Source organism: Amblyomma mixtum, chromosome 9 (assembly GCF_055824585.1).
Source record: "Amblyomma mixtum isolate Tamu chromosome 9, ASM5582458v1, whole genome shotgun sequence".
Classification (NCBI taxonomy): domain Eukaryota; kingdom Metazoa; phylum Arthropoda; class Arachnida; order Ixodida; family Ixodidae; genus Amblyomma; species Amblyomma mixtum.
Genome location: NC_143020.1, coordinates 86,998,710 through 87,020,806, shown reverse-complemented (window position 1 = coordinate 87,020,806; position 22,097 = coordinate 86,998,710). Strand labels below are relative to the sequence as shown.

At 44.8% G+C, this 22,097-nt stretch overlaps 1 protein-coding gene across 1 annotated transcript; it reads left to right on the top strand.

The window, feature by feature from the left end:
• Positions 1–4,754: 4,754 nt before the first annotated feature.
• Positions 4,755–21,992, top strand: LOC149330010 (uncharacterized). Its single transcript, XM_089560727.1, has 3 exons — positions 4,755–4,981; positions 19,881–20,046; positions 21,268–21,992. Exons 1-3 carry the CDS (start codon positions 4,864–4,866, stop codon positions 21,863–21,865), a joined length of 882 nt encoding a protein of 293 aa, XP_089416853.1. The 5' UTR covers positions 4,755–4,863; the 3' UTR covers positions 21,866–21,992.
• The last annotated feature ends 105 nt before the right edge of the window (positions 21,993–22,097 follow it).

Below are 22,097 nucleotides of genomic sequence, written 5' to 3'. Positions count from 1 at the left end.
TTCCCTTCACTGACGCGGTAATCCACCTTCAGGAGAAACGCCTGGCCAACACCGCCAAAATCCAAAATGCTCCGGCTGAAAAAGTCTGTTTGCTTGCAGCTTATCTAGCGCGGGATGGGTCACGTGCGATTTCTATCCGCTGCCATCCTGGGACCAGCCTAACATATGCAATAAGGTTGCCATCATTTGAGTGCAGAAGGGTGCACTCGCCCCCAACAGAACACCACCCACCGAGTGGGGGCCTCGTGTGTGTCCTTATACGCCGAGAAAGAGGGGCCAAATGCCCACAGTATGGTGGCATCAGTGCTTGCATAACTGCTGAAGCTGAATTACAAATGGATTGTATTCAACTTGGGATGTCTGTCCAGAAAGATGCAGCGAGTCCCTTTTGCCGACATCATACTTTCCTCATTTTCCCTCAGCATGTGTTGAAAGTATGGGGCTGTGTTTAGAATTGGTTAGTTTTTGCACACTGCACTGCTGTTCCAAGTCTTGTCTTCTGGCCTGCTTTATTTTTTATGCATGCACAAGCTTTTTTAAAATCTTCAGTAATGTGGAACTCAGCGGTTAATACTTCTTCTCCAAGATCAAGTTCATAAACGCACACATCTCTAATGCGCGAAGATGATGGGCCAGCACTATGATTCGACCATTATGCTAAGTGATGAATCCCTCTCCCGTCGTGTTCAGCGTGAGAGAAAAGGTGTAGGAGACTGAAAAGTGATTAACAGGAAACCAGTCCAGGAGAAGGAACTGGAAAGTCAGTGAACACAGAATAAAGCATTAGCTGATATCGAGACTTGCAGCTGCCTACATGATCTACACCACAAATCAACACATCTCAGTGGCCTGCATTCAGGAAGCGAAAATATGCCTACACTTGAGAAAGTTGTAAAACTATATTTAAAGAATATATCCACAGCAGAGAAAATGCAAACAACTCCCTTTCGCTAGATGCCACAGGCAATGGTTAGCTCACAGAAATGCGTCTCGCAATTTGGACCCAGAGTGATTTTTCGATCTTGGAAAGTGCAAACCGACAACAAAAAAGCGGCTGCAGTTCATACTGCTCCAGTCAATACACGGAAATACGTCTCTACACAATCCCTACAAGTGAAGTTGTTAATTCAGACCTCTCACCAGATGACCACACAGAACTGCTTAATTCCTACCGGGACCTGGCGATTCGCGACGCACGTACCTGAAGAGCAATGCACAAATAAAGAGTGCACACATGAAACTGCAGTACCTTTCGAAGCTGTCTGAAGTGCTACTGCCATATAAGCTGAATAGTTCTTCAACAGTGCAGTAAAAAGAAAAAAAAACTACTGCCATAATATTGATTCTTTAATACACTGAGTTTGACTCCATGACTCAGCACCAGCTTAACATGTCGTAGTTACTGTGCCAAGCTGAGGCACTGAGGCACAGACTTGAGAAAAAAATCACTCACCCACGTCGGATCGTATGCATCAGGCTGACAGCGCTGCATCGGTCATCGCAAAATTATGTGCGCCGATTTTGAAGGGGCCTGCCGCGCCTCTCGAACCTAAGTAGCACTGATAAAAAATTCAGGGGGCACTTTGGCTCTCTAAAGGGCTGCAAGGCGAAAGCGTTTGCTGGCCACTGTTTGTTTTTTATTTACTTTTTTATATTTCATATTTTGTTTTTTATTTATTTTTTGCTCCTTTTCTTAATTTTATTGTTTTTTATTTTTATTTCCACATCTTAATTTTATTTTTGTTTTTTGCTTATTTTTATTTTCCTTTCCTTGACTTTACTCCTTTTATTTTATTTATCAAGCCCATGCATTCACTAGATGCGCCTTTATTCATGCTGGAACCTTGAGGCTCTTAAGCAGTGACGTCGAAAGGCGGACGAATCTGCAGGCGCTTGTCGACACAGCTGCCGACGCGACGCGTCTGCTAACGACAGTATGAGGCATTAAAGGCTTTCGCCTTAAAAATTCAGGGGGCACTTTGACTGTCTAAAGTGCGTAGAGGCAAAAGCGTTTTCCGCACCACTTTGCCTATGTGACACTGGTGACGTCACCACTGGTTGACGTCACACATACCATACGGTGATTGATGACAAAGTAATGACAAATTACTAATTAATGACTAATTACTTATTAATCACTCAGCACTAAATGACTGCTAATTAATGGTGCTTAAGCTTTGCCTTTAGGAGCACTAATTGACAGCTAATTAATGGCGCTTAAGCTTTGCCTTTAGGAGTGGAACGAGACAGCGTGTTGTAGTGCTGGGAGGGAGTCCACTAAACACCACCATCCGTTCAGCGCACTGCATTGCCCTTTGAACGCAACGCTTTTTGAGGAAAGGAAATGGCGCTGTAATTCTCAATCATATCGGTGGACACCCGTCAAAACGCGGACACATCTGTGGACACGGCTGCCGACACAGACGCAGACACGGCTGTCGACACACGGATTTCTAACGACAGCATGAGGCATTAAAGGTTTTCGCCTTAAAATGCGCGTGCTGTTCAAACAAGCGGCTACGGCGCGGTTGGTGCTCGCGCTATGTTTCATGCGGTGAAAATAAGATCGAGGCGCGATTCCAGAGACTCAACATACTACCACACAACAACGCGACCAAATGGGCCTCCCACATTCATCCCACCGCCGTCATAAAAAGCCAAAATAAACTGATTACATCAATCTTGTCGTTGTTGCCCATAGAGTTTCTTACTCTATTACAGTGAACTAGAATATTGGGTAGTGTGCTCACTCCGCGCCGGCTCAATGGGGGAGCGGTGGCCCAGCGAATGTCGACAGGTTTCTGTTTCGCGGCGCCGACACGAGGTGGCGCCACAGTAGACTTCACGGTAGGATTTGCCGTCGCCGTCAGTGCGCCGTGTGTATTTGTGGGCTCGTTGTTGTTCTGTTGTGCGGTTTTGCACTGGTTTGAGCGCTTCTCGGGGGGTCATTGCACGTTTTTGTTCACGTATGGTGCCAGTGCTTGTTCAAGCTTGCCCAGATAAGCGGCCTTCAAATGCAGGGCCCTCCAGATTCAAACTTGGGTGCCTGCGCGTGACCACGATGAGCACGTAGGTAGAAGTGACTGTAGACTTGTTTTCTACGTAATAGGGTATGTTGCACGGAAGTGTGTACTGGAGACAAATTGCCAAATGTGCATTACCTTGCTTACAATGCAGTCTCCCAATGTAAACTGTTTTCCTGCGAGGCTGACAAAATACCGCGACCATGGAGGACTGCTCTACCCACCGGCGCAGCTTTATGGATTTGTGTTGAAGCTTGAAAACCTCTCCACAGAAAACCTCACAGAACCAACTTCTTTTTGAAGTCTGCTTCTAACCACTTCCAACATATGAAGAATGCTTTCGGAATGTAATTCATTGCAGCGAAGAAAAACTCGAACGGGCGAAGCACCTTAAACTGAGCCGTTGCTGACGCTGCTCTGAAGTGCTAGAAAAAGTTGAACGAAAAAGAGGCGAAGTGGTTTAGTTTACGGGGTTTTATCGTCTCTGAGCGACTCAGGCTATGCGGGACGCTATAGTGAAGGGCTCCGGAAATTTCCACCACATGGGTACAACTCACTGTAACCTGGGGTTCTTCAACGTGCACTGACATCATACAGTACGTGGGCCTCTATAATTTCGCCTCCATCGAAATTCGACAGCCGTGGCCGGGTTCGAACCCATGTCTTTCGGATCAGCAGCCGAGCGCCATCTGAGCCACCGCTGCCAGAGGCGAAATGAGCGAGCATAAATGCATGCAGTGATGACAAATCTGCCTCATTCTTTATTTTTTTAAATAGCAGTGGATGCTGCATGGCTGTTCAAAAAAATGTGAAGTCAGTTACTGTTGTGTCGAAATTGTTTCGGTACGCGTGCCTCGATCGTATTTAGCGCAAAGCGCTAATTTTAAATAATATATATGCCCCCCCCCTCCCCTTCCTTGTACTTTCGCTCACTTATGTGTCTCCCTTCTACCTCCCTGCCCCTATGTGTTATGTGTGCTGCAGCTTGGCTCCTTGCGAATAGAAATAACTGCTGCCGCCGACACACTCTCCATTCCGCGTTTGTCCCTGACATATAATCAAATTCCGCCACACCACATGCTACTACTATTAACTTTAAGTATTAAGACAAAAAGCTGTATGACCCCTCGGTACGCAGTGCGTTGTAACTGCAAGGAAACATTGCAGGCACGAGTGACAATACGTGATCATCCCTGCGTGCCAAGCGTATACTGATAAAAGTTGCTCATGTAACCCCTCATGCAATGTCCCTTGTGGAACTTTGAGAAATAAATAAACATGTGCACATGCCAGAAATTAAGTTCCATTCAAGATCCGCCGAGCCATTTCGATGACACACACGCGAATGTTGCGATAATAATTCAATTTGTCGGCGCGGCTACCACGGCTACTGCGACGCCAGCCGAATGCGCCACTCGCTTTCACCCGTGAAGACGCGTGCAGCGCCACCACGCGCCACCGCGCCCTGTCGACACCGGCGGGGTCACCCCGAGCGGGCCTGTGAGCACACTACCCAATATTCTAGTTCACTGTAACTCTATGTTGTTGCCTGAGTGACAATGTGGCCAGATGAGGACCTCGTCAATCACTGCAATGGCTGTGTAATTATTTGTAATCGTGTGCTCATAATACACGATCAGTGTACGCAACGTTTATCACAAAACCTTCAGAAAAAATTACTAGTTGCGTGATAGCAAAGCTAAACTGATTCTGCGTGCCTAAGCTGTATTCTCCTTGCATAAACCGCTCTGCGTTCAAACAGCCGGAAGCCTCTCCGAGCGTCAGTTGGCGCACGGAAGTTGAGGGAGATCTTTGCTGAGACTGTCGTGCTTTGATAGAGATGGCGAACGAAGACGACTTTGCAGAAATTCGTCAAGATTTCACGGACCGGGAATGGCAGAGCCTTTCGAAGAAATCGTGGTACGCGAACATCAAAGAGAACTGCGAGCTGAAGCTGGGTGAGTGAACTATTAAGGCGAAAGCCTTTAATGCCTCATGCTGTCGTTAGCAATCCGTGTCGGCAGCCATGTCTGCGTCCGTGTGTCGTGTCAGCAGCCGTGTCAACAGATGTGTCTGCGTTTCGACGGGTGTCCACCGAGATATGTGAGACAGTTTCTGCGAAATTACCTTTCCTCAAATACAATTTTCAGTTTCTTCATTACGGTCCCTCTCTTTTTTCACTGCCACTTAAGTAAAAAAAATAAACAAAAATTTAAAAGAAACAAAAAGTAAAAATCAAATATGAAAAATAAATATGAAATAAAAAGAAACGGAGATTAAAAAAAATAAGACAAATTAAATATGATAAATAAAAAATAACAAAAGAACTGCGCCAGGAAACCCTTTCGCCTTGCACCACTTCAGAGAGCCAAAGTGCCCCCTGAAATTTTTTTTTTCACTGCCTTCCTTCTGAGTTGTTTGTTTGAAAATACGTCTTGCTTGTAGGTTCCCGCGATTAATACATTTCGTGGGTACCAGAATGACGCAATTTTCAAAGAAAACAACTGTGCATAAATTGAAAGAGGCCCCTGCCACGCGTGTGTCAAGAACGAGGTAGGGGGGCTAGATCGCTCGTGACATGCATGGAAGTACGTCATAACCACGTGACAACATATTTAAACAAAAGTGCACATAAAATCGACATAAACTTTTAGAATATTCAGCAACAGCTTAAATACTCACCTGTAATAATAGAACTGCTAAGTTTTGTTCTTATGTTTAGTTGAAATGTTTTTAAAGTGCATGAGTTCAGGCGAGGCGGTGGCCATGGTGTGAAGCGGAGTTTGCTCACAAGAACGAATTTCGTCCAGGCCATTGGCTCGAAGGCATTTAGTTCGCCCATACGGTTATACTCGGTGTCGAGCAAGCGTACACGACAGCGTTCCTCATGCCGTGCTTTTACACATGTTTTTACCTCACTGTCGGACTCGGACCTGGGGGCTCTGGAGCTTCTGCTGGCCGACATTCTACGTCTGTGTGAGGAAACACGGTCGTCGCGCACTTCGGGTCCTCGATCGGCCCCATCGCAGTGAAGAAAGGTCGGCACCAAGTGTGTCTGTTGTCGCCATTCGTATATTGTATATGGCGAGCATCTAGCGAGAGCTGCTTATGTCGCAGATGGTTTCCGTCTCAGCTGGCATGGATGACGACTGCTGACTGCCGGTAAAGCCTTCGCGGACGATCTAGTACTGCCTGCGGAATACCCCCCAAGGATTTTCAATTGCTGCTAAACAACTGCCAGAACGTGCTTACTCGTCTGAACCCATGGCTCAGTTCCAAGAAGACTGTGGTGTTCTGTTCGGCTGGAACCAACACGACGGATTAAGAATTAACCTTGGAAAATAAGTCCTTCGCCCAGAGTTTATAGTTTCGATGTCTGGGAGTGGAGATGTTCGCTGAAAATCCGTTACGGCCTTCATAAGGCTACCGACAGGTTGCCCTTACCTGCCGTGGCACCGATTTCATCAGACAGTGGAGAGCACGCTATGCTGAATGTGTGGGCAAGCAGTCAAAACTGCGGAACACTTGTCTTTCTCCTGCCAAGGCCTTTCTAGTCCACCACGGATGACAAATTCTACAGGCGTTTGGTCTCTATTTCCCACCCAGCTAGAGGTACTGGATCACGATCACAGCAGCAAACATAATATCCGAGCCCCAGTGGAGACCATCGAGAAGCACCTTGCTGGGTGCTGTGTACAGATGATACTAGGAGCACCTCTAAAAACGCTGGTTTGGGGTGTCATGAGGAAGCAGTCAATGAAACGGCCCGCAAGCTTACGATGCGCTGCTGTCATTGCTGTTCCAGTTGTATGTGTGTGTTCATGCGTGTGCATGCATTCTGTGTAGGGAGAGACTAGATGTGTGTGCATGTGTTTGTGTACTCTGGCTGGGCACCACACCATCTGTGCTCATCTGATTCAAAGGACAAGGCCACAGTCATTATCAGGCTGTCTCGACTAACTTGGCTCCCACTGTTACACAGGGGTGAAAGAATTATCATGCAGGATCTCAGAATATTTGGCGTGTATAGCAATTTCATGGAGTGCAATTTCTAACTACATACAGGGCTTCGATGGCGCACTGTGCTCGATGCTGCTGTGATGCTTCAAGCTATTGAAAGCAAAGAAAGTTCCCTGTGCCCGTCTCTCAAAATGTTTTTTTTTTTGGGTGGTTATGAAGATTTCGTGATGCCTTACAATACGAAAGATCTGAATTGCTCTGGAGCCAGACCACTTGTCTGGCTTTCATTGGTTACTGTCACAGAAAGGAAGGTGCATATCTGCACATGTTTCTGTAAATAAGCTCTCCAGCGGTGCGGCCTGGAATAAAAGCCTTTCTATTCAACTTTTGTTTTTCAAACGAAGGCAGCCTCTTACTGATCCTTTGCACATTCTCATGCGCTCACCAACCCCGACCATGAATCTTGTCAACCAATCTTTTGGTCTTGAGCTGTTGCCTAGCAACAGTGACACCATATTAAGTTTGTTGTGTGTGAAATAAATAATAAAATAGATATTGCTGCAACTGGAATTTGAACCTGCAGCGGCGTGAACAAATCAGCTTCGCTGGCCAATGCTCTAGGGTAATATGCTATCGCCACAGCCGATCATGCTTCATGCTAAACTGCAACACACTCTTGCACTCTGCATTGCACATTGTCGTCTTTGTCAGCCTTCAGGTGCGCATAGATGGGATCACCTAAAGCCTCTATCAGAGCTTAACCTAGTCTGATATCCTTGCCAGACTTGCTGACGACCCAGCAAAGCAAGACCATGAGCCAATCAGGCTAAACACATGCCTTTGCACGTCTATTCAGGTGAACTATGTGAAAACCCTATCCTTTTTAAGTCTATGTTGATCATTATTTCTTGTCTGACAAAGTGAGAACTGCAGTTGGAAACGGTGCATTGCATATCTTGGCTGCACATATGAGGATGTATGTGCTGATGTAGAATGTGTAAACTGGGTGCAGATACCTTTGGGTTCTGTTTTTCGAAATTCTCGATGAGATTCTTGTAGGGTATTAACAAGGAAAAGCTATGTACCACATTTTCCAAGCTTTGTCTTTGCAAGTTTCTTTTCTTTCTTGAGTCCTTTTCGCAAAATTGTTTTTCCTGCTGCTGTTCTATGTACTCCTCTAATTTGAACTACTGGGTCAGCGGCCTTACCGTGGCACTTGGCTAGATCGGTAGGATTTGAGTCAAGGAGAAATTCAGAAATCCTCAATTCCTGTGTATTGCACGTGCACCCTAAAGAACCCCAGCTGGTCTAAATTAAACTTGTGTCCACAGCTATGGTGTTCCTAATAGCTAACATGTCACTGAGGGATGTTAAGTCACATGGTTTACAATTTTATTTTTTTTCGAATATCTAGAGAGCTCAAGTTAGTCTTGCGTCTGATGAAGTTAAAGTACAATCCCTCCATAGGAGAGTAGGGACGCATTTACACACATTCCCGTTTAAGTGTTATGTATAGTGGGTGACCAGTGCCATGAGAAGAGCACAGAACTGCATGGGAACACTTAATTTCCTCATCTTCGTTGTCCTTTGAAAGGATAGAGCAGACCAAAGAAAGCTCCTGAAACATCTGTGTTCTAAGGCACTTTAGCTGAGTCCCAGGGCCAAAAATTCTGTGCTCATATGACTTATTTTGCAGTTCTTATAGTCACTTCAGTATGCCTGTAGTGCCAAATTTAAGAGAAGAATGTTGCTTGGTTGGTGGAAAGACTCTTCGGAAAGCTGAAGAAAAATACTAAGGCAGATTGCACCCTCTGTAAGAATGATGACACAGCGATGCTGTTTGAGTTTCGTCCCACTAAGTTCACCATGATTATACTTGTCTTTTATATCTATGTCGTCTATAGTACCCCCCCCCCAATTTCAGTTGACCACTCACTCGTCAGTATGTACAAGTGTTTATTTCTGTACCACCCACAGACAAACACCTGACATCCCTCCCTCCCCCCTGTGTCACAACTAATACCACAGTTGTCCTCTACATAACACAACACAGCCACCCCTGCTGGCATCATGTGGCACCTCTTTCTCACTTTCTTCTTTCACTCACACCTTTCTCCCTTCCCTTAGGATGCTTTTGTCAAAAGCCAATTTTTCAATTTTCTCTTTCTTCATTTATTCCCTCCCTCTCTCCTTTATCCCTTCTCTTATGGAGCAGTTCAGGTGTCCCCAGAGATGTGAGCCTACTGCCCATTTCCTTTCCTCAAAAACCAATTTCCTCTTTCTTCATTTCTTCTTTCACTTCATCCTTTATCTGTTCTCTTGCACTGTTCAGGTGTCCCAAGAGATGTCAGCCTACTGCCCATTTCCTTTCCTAAAAAAAACAATTTTCAATTTCTTCTTTCTTCATTTATTCTTTCACTCCCTCCTTTGTCTGTTCTCTTGCGCTGTTCAGGTGTCCCCAGAGATGTGAGCCTACTGCCCATTTCCTTTCCTAAAAAAACCGATTTTCAATATCCTCTTTCTTCATTTCCTCTTTCACTCCCTCCTTTATCCCTGACCTCATTACTGTGGACACAGCCACACAATCTGTGGCTTAAACAGCATCCACTGTTGAAAAGGTACACATTCTCCTCGGGGGCACCAGAAAGAGACACAGAAGAAGGTCATGTACATCTGGGTATCTGCACAGTGTTTCTCATCGTGCAAAAAAAGATTGCAGTGTGACAAAGTGTGCAGGCGGTGTTCTCCGCCGAATATGAAGTTGGGAAAGTGTGTGCTACAGTGAATGAGAAGCTGGAACCGGCCTATTCCAGAAAGGACGTTCAAAATGCACTGTATCACATGCAGACAAGTTCATTAGTTGCAAAAAAGGGGTGGTGTGTACTGTTGTTTTGTCATGCGGAAAGATATACTATGGTCAAATAGCTACGTGCAGAAATGTCAGAATAAAAGGGCACGAAAATCTCTTCACAAGAAAAAATTGCCCTTCTTCTAACCTCGCACAGCACTGCTACGAATGCAAAGAACATGAAGATCATCCTTGCCTGCTGGACTTGCATAATCTGTCAGTAGCATGCAAGAGATAGGCAGGGAAACCAGATAGGCAGGGAAATTTTTGAAGCATATTGCATCGCTAAGAGCTCCGATTCGTGTGTGGCAAAACTGTCTGTTGCTTTGCAGAGAAACTGGACAGTGTTCCTTGATAAGTGGCTTTCATCTGTAGTGTAATCCTTGATGTTTTTCTGGTTTTGTTTCGTTTTAGGTTTCGCGCGTTTTCACCCTATTTATTTCCTGAGTTTTCCATTAAACCTTCAGTTTGTTATGCAGTGCCCATGTCATCTCTTTCAATGGTCCTTTGTTTTGGGTTGGTCTTCAAGATGAACTATGTCTAACTCGCCTAATACAGCGTGCTGGCAAATTTAAAGCAAGAACAATTTGGCTGCAGAAGCGATCTCTTTTTTGTCGAGCTCAGCCCAAATCTACGAAAACTCAGTACCGTAAGAGAAACATTAACAACGCACTAGTCTCTAAACATGGAGCAAATTTTTATGCTAGAAAAGTGTTACGTCTGTAAAAGGGAAATGTCCAAGTTCACAATACCATTTTGTAATCGCTGTGTAAAAAATAATCATATGATGTGACAAAAATAAAATGCTGATTTCTAAATTTATTTTGACGCCCCTTCCTAAAACAAAAATCGCATCGGGCATGAAGAGAGCTCCTCACCCCATTGGCATTAGTTATGAATATGGGCATGGGCCAAGCAGAGGCAGGCTTATGGGTCATTCTTGGAGGAGGTGGTTTGGGGGGAGAATCCCGTTTGGGCAATGTATTTAAGAGCCTTTTTTGTCTAAAAAATGGGGTTCAATTTGGATTGCCTATGTGAAATTTTTTGCTTGGGAAAGAGTTTCCTCCCCATCCAGGCATAAATCTGCCCCTGGAACCGAGTTTATGTGAACAAAGGCAGTTCTGGCAATTTGGAAATTTTGGGAACCAACAGCACCATTTAGCCCAGATCACTTCCACCTTCTAACATATTGTGTGAACTGTGGCGAGGACCGTCCAGCTTATTCTTGTTCATTTTTAGTGTGGAAAAAGTAAGATAATGCAACAAGGCCAAAAGTCAGAGAAAACGTTTATTGTTCTTAAGCATGCGCAGGCACATGACATTGTCTTCAAAACGTGCCTCTCGTGATGTGTATAGTATAATAAAGTGGAACAGAGAGTCGCACTTTTATGAGATGAGTAGGATGAAACGCACTTGGCAAATATCCTGAATTGAGGCCTTTATCAAGGGGGTGGAATTTCAAATAAGGACAGTGCAGTGTAGCATGCAAAGTAAAACGCCAGAGTAGCGGTAAAGGGTATGAAGAGATCCTAATCGCTTTGTGAGCAAGCAGAGGTAAGGAAATTCTAGGTAAAATCATGGAAATGTGCACAGCGAGTAATGTGGAGTATGGATAAGTGATGGTAGGCTCACATCTATGGGGACACCTGAACCATGCAGGAGAACAGGTAAAGGAGGGAGTGAAAAAATGAATAAACAGGAGATTGAAAATTGATTTTAAGGAAAGGAAATGGGCAGTAGGCTCACATCTCTTGGGACACCTGAACAGTGCAAGAGAACAGATAAAGGAGGGTGTGAAAGAAGAAATGAAGATAGAGGAAACTGAAAATTGTTTTTTGAGGAAAGGAAATGGGCAGTAGGCTCACATCTCTTGGGACACCTGAACAGTGCAAGAGAACAGATAAAGGAGGGAGTGAAAGAAGAAATGAAGAAAGAGGAAACTGAAAATTGTTTTTTAAGGAAAGGAAATGGGCAGTAGGCTCACATCTCTGCGGACACCTGAACAGTGCAAGAGAACAGATAAAGGAGGGAGTGAAAGAAGAAATGAAGAAAGAGGAAACTGAAAATTGTTTTTTGAGGAAAGGAAATGGGCAGTAGGCTCACATCTCTGCGGACACCTGAACAGTGCAAGAGAACAGATAAAGGAGGGAGTGAAAGAAGAAATGAAGAAAGAGGAAACTGAAAATTGTTTTTTGAGGAAAGGAAATGGGCAGTAGGCTCACATCTCTTGGGACACCTGAACAGTGCAAGAGAATAGATAAAGGAGGGAGTGAAAGAAGAAATGAAGAAAGAGGAAACTGAAAATTGTTTTTTGAGGAAAGGAAATGGGCAGTAGGTTCACATCTCTGCGGACACCTGAACAGTGCAAGAGAACAGATAAAGGAGGGAGTGAAAGAAGAAATGAAGAAAGAGGAAACTGAAAATTGTTTTTTGAGGAAAGGAAATGGGCAGTAGGCTCACATCTCTGCGGACACCTGAACAGTGCAAGAGAACAGATAAAGGAGGGAGTGAAAGAAGAAATGAAGAAAGAGGAAACTGAAAATTGTTTTTTGAGGAAAGGAAATGGGCAGTAGGTTCACATCTCTGCGGACACCTGAACAGTGCAAGAGAACAGATAAAGGAGGGAGTGAAAGAAGAAATGAAGAAAGAGGAAACTGAAAATTGGTTTTTGAGGAAAGGAAATGGTCAGTAGGCTCACATCTCTTGGGACACCTGAACAGTGCAAGAGAACAGATAACGGAGAGAGTGAAAGAAGAAATGAAGAAAGAGGAAACTGAAAATTGGTTTTTGAGGAAAGGAAATGGGCAGTAGGCTCACATCTCTTGGGACACCTGAACAGTGCAAGAGAACAGATAAAGGAGGGAGTGAAAGAAGAAATGAAGAAAGAGGAAACTGAAAATTGTTTTTTGAGGAAAGGAAATGGGCAGTAGGCTCACATCTCTTGGGACACCTGAACAGTGCAAGAGAACAGATAAAGGAGGGAGTGAAAGAAGAAATGAAGAAAGAGGAAACCGAAAATTGTTTTTTGAGGAAAGGAAATGGGCAGTAGGCTCACATCTCTGCAGACACCTGAACAGTGCAGGAGAACAGATAAAGGAGGGAGTGAAAGAAGTGAAGAAACAGGAAATTGAAAATTGGTTTTTGAGGAAAGGAAATGGTCAGTAGGCTCACATCTCTGGGGACACCTAAACAGTGCAAGAGAACATATAAAGGAGGGAGTGAAAGAAGAAATCAAGAAACGGGAAATTGAAAATTGGTTTTTGAGGAAAGGAAATGGGCAGTAGGCTCACATCTCTGGGGACACCTAAACAGTGCAAGAGAACATATAAAGGAGGGAGTGAAAGAAGAAATCAAGAAACGGGAAATTGAAAATTGGTTTTTGAGGAAAGGAAATGGTCAGTAGGCTCACATCTCTGGGGACACCTAAACAGTGCAAGAGAACATATAAAGGAGGGAGTGAAAGAAGAAATCAAGAAACGGGAAATTGAAAATTGGTTTTTGAGGAAAGGAAATGGTCAGTAGGCTCACATCTCTGGGGACACCTAAACAGTGCAAGAGAACATATAAAGGAGGGAGTGAAAGAAGAAATCAAGAAACGGGAAATTGAAAATTGTTTTTTGAGGAAAGTAAATGGGCAGTAGGCTCACATCTCTTGGGACACCTGAACAGTGCAAGAGAACAGATAAAGGGGGGAGTGAAAGAAGAAATGAAGAAAGAGGAACCTCAAAATTGTTTTTTGAGGAAAGGAAATGGGCAGTAGGCTCACATCTCTTGGGACACCTGAACAGTGCAAGAGAACAGATAAAGGAGGGAGTGAAAGAAGAAATGAAGAAAGAGGAAACTGAAAATTGTTTTTTGAGGAAAGGAAATGGGCAGTAGGCTCACATCTCTGCGGACACCTGAACAGTGCAAAAGAACAGATAAAGGAGGGAGTGAAAGAAGTGAAGAAACAGGAAATTGAAAATTGGTTTTTGAGGAAAGGAAATGGTCAGTAGGCTCACATCTCTGGGGACACCTAAACAGTGCAAGAGAACATATAAAGGAGGGAGTGAAAGAAGAAATCAAGAAACAGGAAATTGAAAATTGGTTTTTGAGGAAAGGAAATGGGCAGTAGGCTCACATCTATGGGGACACCTGAACAGTGCAAGAGAACAGATAAAGGATGGAGTGAAAGAAGAAATGAAGAAAGAGGAAACTGAAAATTGTTTTTTGAGGAAAGCAAATGGGCAGTAGGCTCACATCTCTGGGGACACCTGAACTGCCCCATAAGAGAAGGGATAAAGGAGAGAGGGAGGGAATAAATGAAGAAAGAGAAAATTATAATTGGCTTTTGAGGAAAGCATCCTAAGGGAAGGGAGGAAGGTGTGAGTGAAAGAAGAAAGAGAGAAATAGGCATCATCTGGTGCCAGCAGGGTTGGCTGTGTTGTGTTATGCAGAGGACAACTGTTGTATTAGTTGTGACACAGGAGGGGGAGGGATGTCAGGTGTCTGTCTGTGGGTGGTACAGAAATAAACACCTGTACGTTCTGATGACTGAGTGGTCATTGATATTGGGAGGGGGGGGGGGGGTGGTACTATAGATGACATAGATAAAAATGAAAAGTATAATCACGGTAAACTTAGTGGAAGCAAACTCAAAGAGGATTTCTGTGTCATCAGTCTTACAGAGCGTGTAATCTGCCTTAGTTTTTTTCTTCAGCTTTCCGAAGAGTCTTTCTGCCAACCAAGCAACATTCTTCTCCTAAATTTGGCACTACAGGCATACTGAAGTGACTATAAGAACTGCAAAATAAGTCATATGAGCACAAAATTTTTGGGTCTGGGACTCAGCTAAAGTGCCTTAGAACACAGATGTTTCAGGAGCTTTCTTTGGTCTGCTCTATCCTTTCGAAGGACAACGAGGATGAGGAAATTAAGTGTTCCCATGCAGTGCTGTGCTCTGCTCTGATCACCCATCATACATAACACTTAAACGCGAATGTGTGTAAATGCATCCCTACTCTGCTATGGGGGGATTGTACTTTAACTTCATCAGACGCAAGACTAACTTGAGCTCCCTAGAGTTTTGAAAAAAAAAAAATATTAAATTGTAAACTAAGTGACCTAACATCCCTCAGTGACATGTTAGCTATTAGGAACACCATAGCGGTGAACACCAGATTAATTTAGACCAGCTGGTGTTCTTTAGTGTGCACGTGCAATGCACAGATATTGAGGATTTCTGGATTTCTCCTTGACTCAAATCCTACTAACTTAGCCAGGTGCCGCAGTAAGGCCGCTGACCCAGTGGTTCAGATTGGAGGAGTAGATAGAACAGCAGATGTTAAACAATTTTGTGAAAAGGACTCGAGAAAGAAAAGAAGTTTGCAAAGACAAAGCTTGGAAAATGTGGTACATAGCTTTTCCTTGTTAATACCCTACAAGAATCTCCTCGAGCATTTCGAAAAACAGAACCCAAAGCTACCTGCACCCAGTTTACACATTTTACATCAGCACATACATCCTCATATGTGCAGCCAAGGTACGCAATGCACCATTTCCAACTGCAGTTCTCACTTTGTCAGACAAGAAATAATCATCCACATAGACGTAAAAGGATAGGGTTTTCACATAGTTCACCTGAATAGACGTGCAAAGGCATGTGTTTAACCTGATTGGCTCATGGTCTTGCTTTGCTGGGTCGTCAGCAAGTCTGGCAAGGATATCAGACTAGGTTAAGCTCTGATCGAGGCTAAGGTGATCCGATCTATTCGCGCCTGAAGGCTGATGAAGACGACAATGTGCAATGCAGAGTGCAAGATTGTGTTGCAGTTCAACATGAGGCGTGGTCAGCTGTGGCGATAGCATAGTACTCTAGAGCATTGGCCAGCAAAGCTGCTCTGTTCACGCCGCTGCAGGTTCAAATTCCTGTTGCAGCAATATTTATTTTATTATATATTTCACACAAAACAAACTTAATGTGGTGTCACTGTTGCTAGGCAACAGCTCAAGACCAAAAGATTGGTTGACAAGATTCATGGTCGGGGTTGGTGAGCGCATGAGAACGCGCAAAGGATCAGTCAGAGGCTGCCTTCATTTGAAAAACGAAAGTTGGATAGTGAGGCTTTTATTCGAGGCAGCACTGCTGGACAGCCTATTTACAGAAACATGTGCAGATATGCGCCTTCCCTTATTTGACAGTAGCCAATGAAAGCCTGACAAGCGTTCTGGCTCCAGAGGAATTCAGATCTTTCGTATTGGAAGGCATCACGGAATTTTCATAACCACCCAAAAAAAAAACAATATTGAGGGATGGGCACAGGGAACTTTCTCTGCTTTCAATAGCTTGAAGCATCACAGCGGCATCGAGCGCAGTGTGGCATCGAAGCCCTGTATGTAGTTAGAAATTGCACTCCATGAAATTGCTATGCACTCCAAATATTCTGAGATCCTGCATGATAATTCTTTCACCCCTGTGGAACAGTGGGAGCCGAGTTAGTTGAGACAGCCTGATGATGACTGTGGCCGTGTCCTTTGAATCAGATGAGCACAGATGGTGTGGTGCCCAGCCAGAGTACACAAACACATGCACACACATCTAGTCTCTCCCTACACAGAATGCATGCACACGCATGAACACACACATTCAACTGGAACAGCAATGACAGCAGGACACCGTAATCTTGCTGGCCATTTCATTGACTGCTTCCTCACGACACCTCAAACCAGTGTTTTTAGAGGTGCTCCTAGTATCATCTGTACACAGCACCCACCACCCAGCAAGGTGCTTCTCGATGGTCTCCACTGGGGCTCGGATATTATGTTTGCTGCAATAAAGGCCCAAACGGCTGTAGAATTTGTCATCCATGGTGGACTAGAAAGGCCTTGGGAGCAGAGAGCCAGGCGTTCTGCAGTTTTGTCTGCTTGCCCACACATTCAGCATAGCGTGCTCTTCACTGTCTGATGAAATCGGCGCCACGGCAGGTAAGCGCAGCCTGTCGGTAGCCTTGTGAAGGCCGTAACCGATTTTCAGTGAACATCTCCAGTCTCAGACATCGGAACTATAAACTCTGGGCGAAGGTCTTATTTTCCAAGGTTAATTATTAATCCGCCGTGTTGGTTCCAGCCGAACAGAACACCACAGTTTTCTTGGAACTGAGCCACGGGTTCAGACGAGTAACCACATTCTGGCAGTTGTTTAGCAGCAATTGAAAATCCGTTGGGGGGTATTCCACTGGCAGTACTAGATTGTTCGCGAAGGCTTTACCCGGCAGTCAGCAGTCGTCATCCAAGCCAGCTGAGGCGGAAACCAACTGCGACCTAAGCAGCTTTCGCTCGATGCTCGCCATATAGAATATATGAGTGGCGACAACAGACCAACTTGGTGCCGACCTTTCTTCAGTGCGATGGGGCCGATCAAGGACCCGAAGTGCGCGAGAACTTGTTTTCCTCACAGAGACGTAGAATGTTGGCCAGCAGAAGATCCGGAGCCACCAAGTCAGAGTCCGACAGGGAGGTAAAAACATGGGTAAAAGCACGGTATGGGGTATGGTGTCGTGTACGCTTGCTGAACATCGAGTATAAATGTATGGACGAACCAAATGCCTTCGAGCCGACGGCCTGCAGGAAATTCGTTCATGTGTGCGAACTCCACCTCACGCCATGGCCGCCGACTCGCCTGAACTCATGCATTTTAAAAAAGTTTTAAAAACATTTCAACTAAATATAAGAACAAAACTTAACAGTTGTATTATTACAGGTGAGTATTTAGGCTGTAACTGAATATTCTAAAAGTTTATGTGGATTGTATGCGCCCTTTTGTTTAATATGTTGTCACGTGTTTATGATGTACTTCCGTGCGTATCACGAGCGATCTAGCCCTCCTACAGAGTTTTTGACACGCGCGTGGCAGGATCCCTTTCAGAACTTTTTTGGGGCCAGTATGAACGGCGCACAGTCATGCACAAAAACAGACATCACTGATTGCTAGCATAAAAGGAGATACAAACAGAAAAAGAATTACGGAAAACACACACGACTCTTTACTGTAATTTTGCAGAACGGAAACCACTGCATCCTGAATTTACGAAACCGAAACTGGCTCTAGCTAAACCTCCAACAAAGTCCAACTGCCGTGAGTAATGCAAAGAACTGCCACATACTGTGAATTGCCGAGATAGTTCTTTAATTTCTTTTTAACGCCGCTTTCTTGCTTCATATGCAGAAGGGAAAATTCGTGTCTCTGTCAATGTTGGAATATTGGCAAATTGAAAATTGGTTTTTTAGGAAAGGAAATCACGCAGTATCTGTCTCACATCTCGGTGGACACCTGAAACGCACTGTAAAGGAAGGGAGCAACTGTGTTGGCTTGGCCGCCACGAAGTTCCCGAAGCAGCTTGGGGCACGCAGGGACAACGGCCTGAAGAGAGATACATGGACGCAGATGCTGACCGCCATTGAGAGAGCCTCATTTATTCTGAGCGCGGCCCCTTGAATAGACTCAGCACCGCTAATTGAGCGCAATCTGAGGCGAGTAATCTTTTGGTCTCGAAATCGAAACCACGATACATCATCATCCTCATCTTTTTTAAAATAATTGTGGATAGCAGCAAGGCTTGCTCCTTTGCTTGCAATGTATTTGTTAATGGAATAAATTATACGATGGTAATATTTTTTTGTTAACAGAAGGTTGGGGAAGGAACATCATAATACATCGTAAATGCCAACTCTCTTCCCCCTTGTGTAACAAAAAGCACAAAATAGAGCACTGTTTGGTAAAATAAAAAAAATTGAACATGTGGCAACACAGTGGACTGCCAGCCTACAAACATATCTGAACACCTGTCTAGGTGTGGCACTGTACCGGCAGTAGTTTTTCATTTACAGACAACTAAGGCTCTACAATTGGAAGAGCACCGGACATGAAATTCGGAGGCCATGTTTTCTGATCTAACCGGTGACGTGTGGTTGTTTTTTTTCTGCGTTGTAATGAATTATATTTAAAATTATTACCCAACTAATCTTTCATTGATAAACATCACAAATTAAAAAAAAAACTCCTTACTCTCCTTGGATTTAGTGTCTGTTGGCTTCCGTCTTGTCGGTTCTTTAGAGTACGCTCCAGTGTCAGTGGCGTTCACTGCTGCTTGCTGCTTTCGCAGAGCCAATCGAGGCGTGGCAGAAAAGGCCATGGGAATAGAAAATTAACTGTTACAATTAAAATCATCAAGTCCCTAGTTAAAACAATTCATCACTGTTCTGATGTCCATTCACACATGCTTTTACTATGCCACAGAAGCCATAGTGTTACCTCAGAAACCTATATTTTTAATCAGTGCCGTGCTTTCTGGAAACACTTGGTATATATCGCCTGCCATGGAGCGCGCCTACCAAGGCCTTCATTATGTAATAACATCCTCCTATTCAGTGTCTCTCGGAAGCACTGGGCAAATGTTTAATAAGGTCCGCCAGGTTTACGGGGTGGTAGCCGCCAACCCTCACCTCCCCTCGGCGCTGTCACTCTCATAAACACTGATTTCCTCCGCTCTTTTGTCGCCTTCGAAAAAGTCGAACCTTGAAGCAAGCAACAGATATGGTAGTAGCTTCTAAGAACGATCGGCATTCATGCAGTTGTCCTTGCCACTACAGAGGTGCACCAGTGGTACTTCGCACAAGAAATTGCACAAGGCGATGAAAATAAAGCGATAGCAACTCTTCTGCGGACGTCTGTATGTGTTTGGTTTGGTTTACGGGGTTTAACGTCCCAAAGTGACTCAGGCTATTGGACGCCGTAGTGGAGGGCTCGGAAAATTTCGACCACCTGGGGTTCCTTAACGTGCACTGACATCGCACAGTGCACGGGCCTCTTGAATTTCTCCTCCAAAGAAATTCAACCGCCGCAGCCGGGATCGAAGCCGCGTCTTTTGGATGAGCAGCCGAGCACCATAACCACTGAGCCACCGTGGCAGCGTCTGTATGTGTGAATTTCTGATGACTGGAGATCGATGCTGGAACCTCATGCTAGGTCGTTCATGAGCTCTCTGTTAATTGTCTGTTCTTTCTGCACTCAGACGATGGAAACTACAAACTTGATCCGCACACGGTCTTCTCCTGTGACACATGTGGAGAGTTGTTTTCCGAGCAAGACCACCTGGAGATACACAGGCAGCGCAAGCACCCACAGAGGCCACAGGGAAGGCACTGTTGCATCTACTGCCCCTACTCCAGCGATAACAAGTGAGACAGGTTTGACTACTCGCCTCGTTTGGGTGCTGCTAATATGTATATACACCTACGGCTTTGCAACAAATAACTGTTCTCCATTACTTAGATTAAAGAACGGTGGGAGGGGATGGGAGCAACAGCACGATTCGACAAGAGTTAGAACAGCATGCTGTGGCATTACAGAGAAAAAAATATAACATACTGCGCACGCCTCCACCTTTTAGACATATTGTGGCGCTCTCTGGGGAAATGCAGAAATTTGATTGCTACTGGTTGAGAACAGGCGATGAAGAAACGAGAATCCAGTTCAGAGGCTCCAACAGAGCCTGCTAAGTGGCAAGAGTATGTTTGAGCACAGTTGTCATCTGTCGCAAGCGACCATCACTAACATGAACTGAGCATACGCTGTGAGAGCTGGCGGTTGGTTTTCAGGCTGGGGCTGGTGGAGGGGAGGTGCGCATGCGTGGAACGGCCGTGTGGAAAAGGCAGGACTGGATCCGCGGCCACGGATGGCAACACTCTTGCTGTGGACATCTTAATTTTTATCCTCTGCGTCGTCAGTGAGGCTTGGATGCTTACTGTGTCAGCTTCTCTCTTTTAATGTGAAAGCATTTTTGTCTCATGAGTGTCGTGTACAGGGCCTGTTCGCAGAGCGTGTCCGCACGAACTATATCATCCGTTATAGGGGTAATTAATAGAATAGTTGACTGAATAATTATCTAATTAGCAAGAATGAATTAGGTCACGAAATGATTAATTTAATGGTTAGTTAATTGGCTGAAGTATTTCGGTGTTTTGTTAATTACTTAACATGTAAACGAAAATTAATTGTCTCTATGAATTATTTATTACCTGAATTGATAAAAGAAACAATTAAATTGCATTGTCATCATACTGATAAATTAATTAGATGATAATTGGCCAAATTACTTATTTAATCCACTTTGAACATTTGTTGAGAATTTAGTCAAATATATGAATTGCTTAATTATTGAAATAATTATTTAATTAGTACTTTTGTGTGCATACTAGACACACTAGCAATGGCACCTACACCCTTGGAAGTGGTAGAACTGGAGTCAGAGCGAAAACAAGACTTAGAAACGGCAAAGGCATAAAGAAACTGACACGCAGCAACATAATCAGCAGCAGTAAGAGAAATGCTTTCGCACCGCTGCACCTTAGCAGACTCAAGTGCATCACTGGAATTTTCTTCCGTTGTCACACACCCAGATCCCACGTCACCGTCCATGTGCGTATCCACACTGGTGAGCGGCCCTTCGCGTGCCAGGAGTGTGGGAAAGGCTTCACACGCCGGCATGACCTCACCCGCCATCTGCTGGTCCACTCTATGCGTATCCACACTGGTGAGCGGCCCTTCGCGTGCCAGGAGTGTGGGAAGGGCTTTACACGCCGGCATGACCTCACCCGCCACCTGCTGATGCACTCTGGGGAGAGGCCGCACGAGTGCACGGACTGCGGACAGCGCTTCAACCGAAAGTACACTCTGGCGCTTCACCGCAAGGAGCACCACTCTGTGGATGGCGGGGCTAAATCGCACCTGTGTCCCCACTGCGGAAAGGGGTTCACCCAGAAGGGCAACCTCGACAGACACCTGCTGACACACACGGGGCAGAGACCCTATGCCTGCTCACAGTGCGGGGTGTGGTTCACGCAACGCAGCAACGCCATGAGACACGAGCGGGTGGTGCATTACCGCCAATACAGGCTGCATTGCCCCCACTGCGGGAAAGGCCTTTGGGACACGGCCGATATGAGAAGCCACATGCGCACACGCCATGCCTCCGCAGTGGAAACGAAGTCTAAATAAACAAGGAAAGCAAAAACGAAGGTGCTCTTGTCGCACCCTGTTCTGTGTGTTTTTTCGCGCAAATTTTTACCAGCCGTGAATTATTCCAAAAAGTAGCTTTTAGCACAGAAAGACAGCACAAGAAGGAAATAACTTTACAGGGCAGAGCGTTAACAACTCAGGTTTTTATAGCCAGACCACTTGCTTTTATACACAACATGTTCGTGTCAACAAACTGAGAGAAAAGAATTCA

What these genes read in the sequence shown, in the direction of transcription:
- LOC149330010 (XM_089560727.1), top strand. Translation starts at nt 4,864, where the DNA reads ATGGCGAACGAAGACGACTTTGCAGAAATTCGTCAAGATTTCACGGAC. An exon ending in GAACTGCGAGCTGAAGCTGG is followed by an intron (nt 4,982 to 19,880) that starts GTGAGTGAACTA and finishes TTCTGCACTCAG; the next exon opens with ACGATGGAAACTACAAACTT. An exon ending in CCCTACTCCAGCGATAACAA is followed by an intron (nt 20,047 to 21,267) that starts GTGAGACAGGTT and finishes TCACACACCCAG; the next exon opens with ATCCCACGTCACCGTCCATG.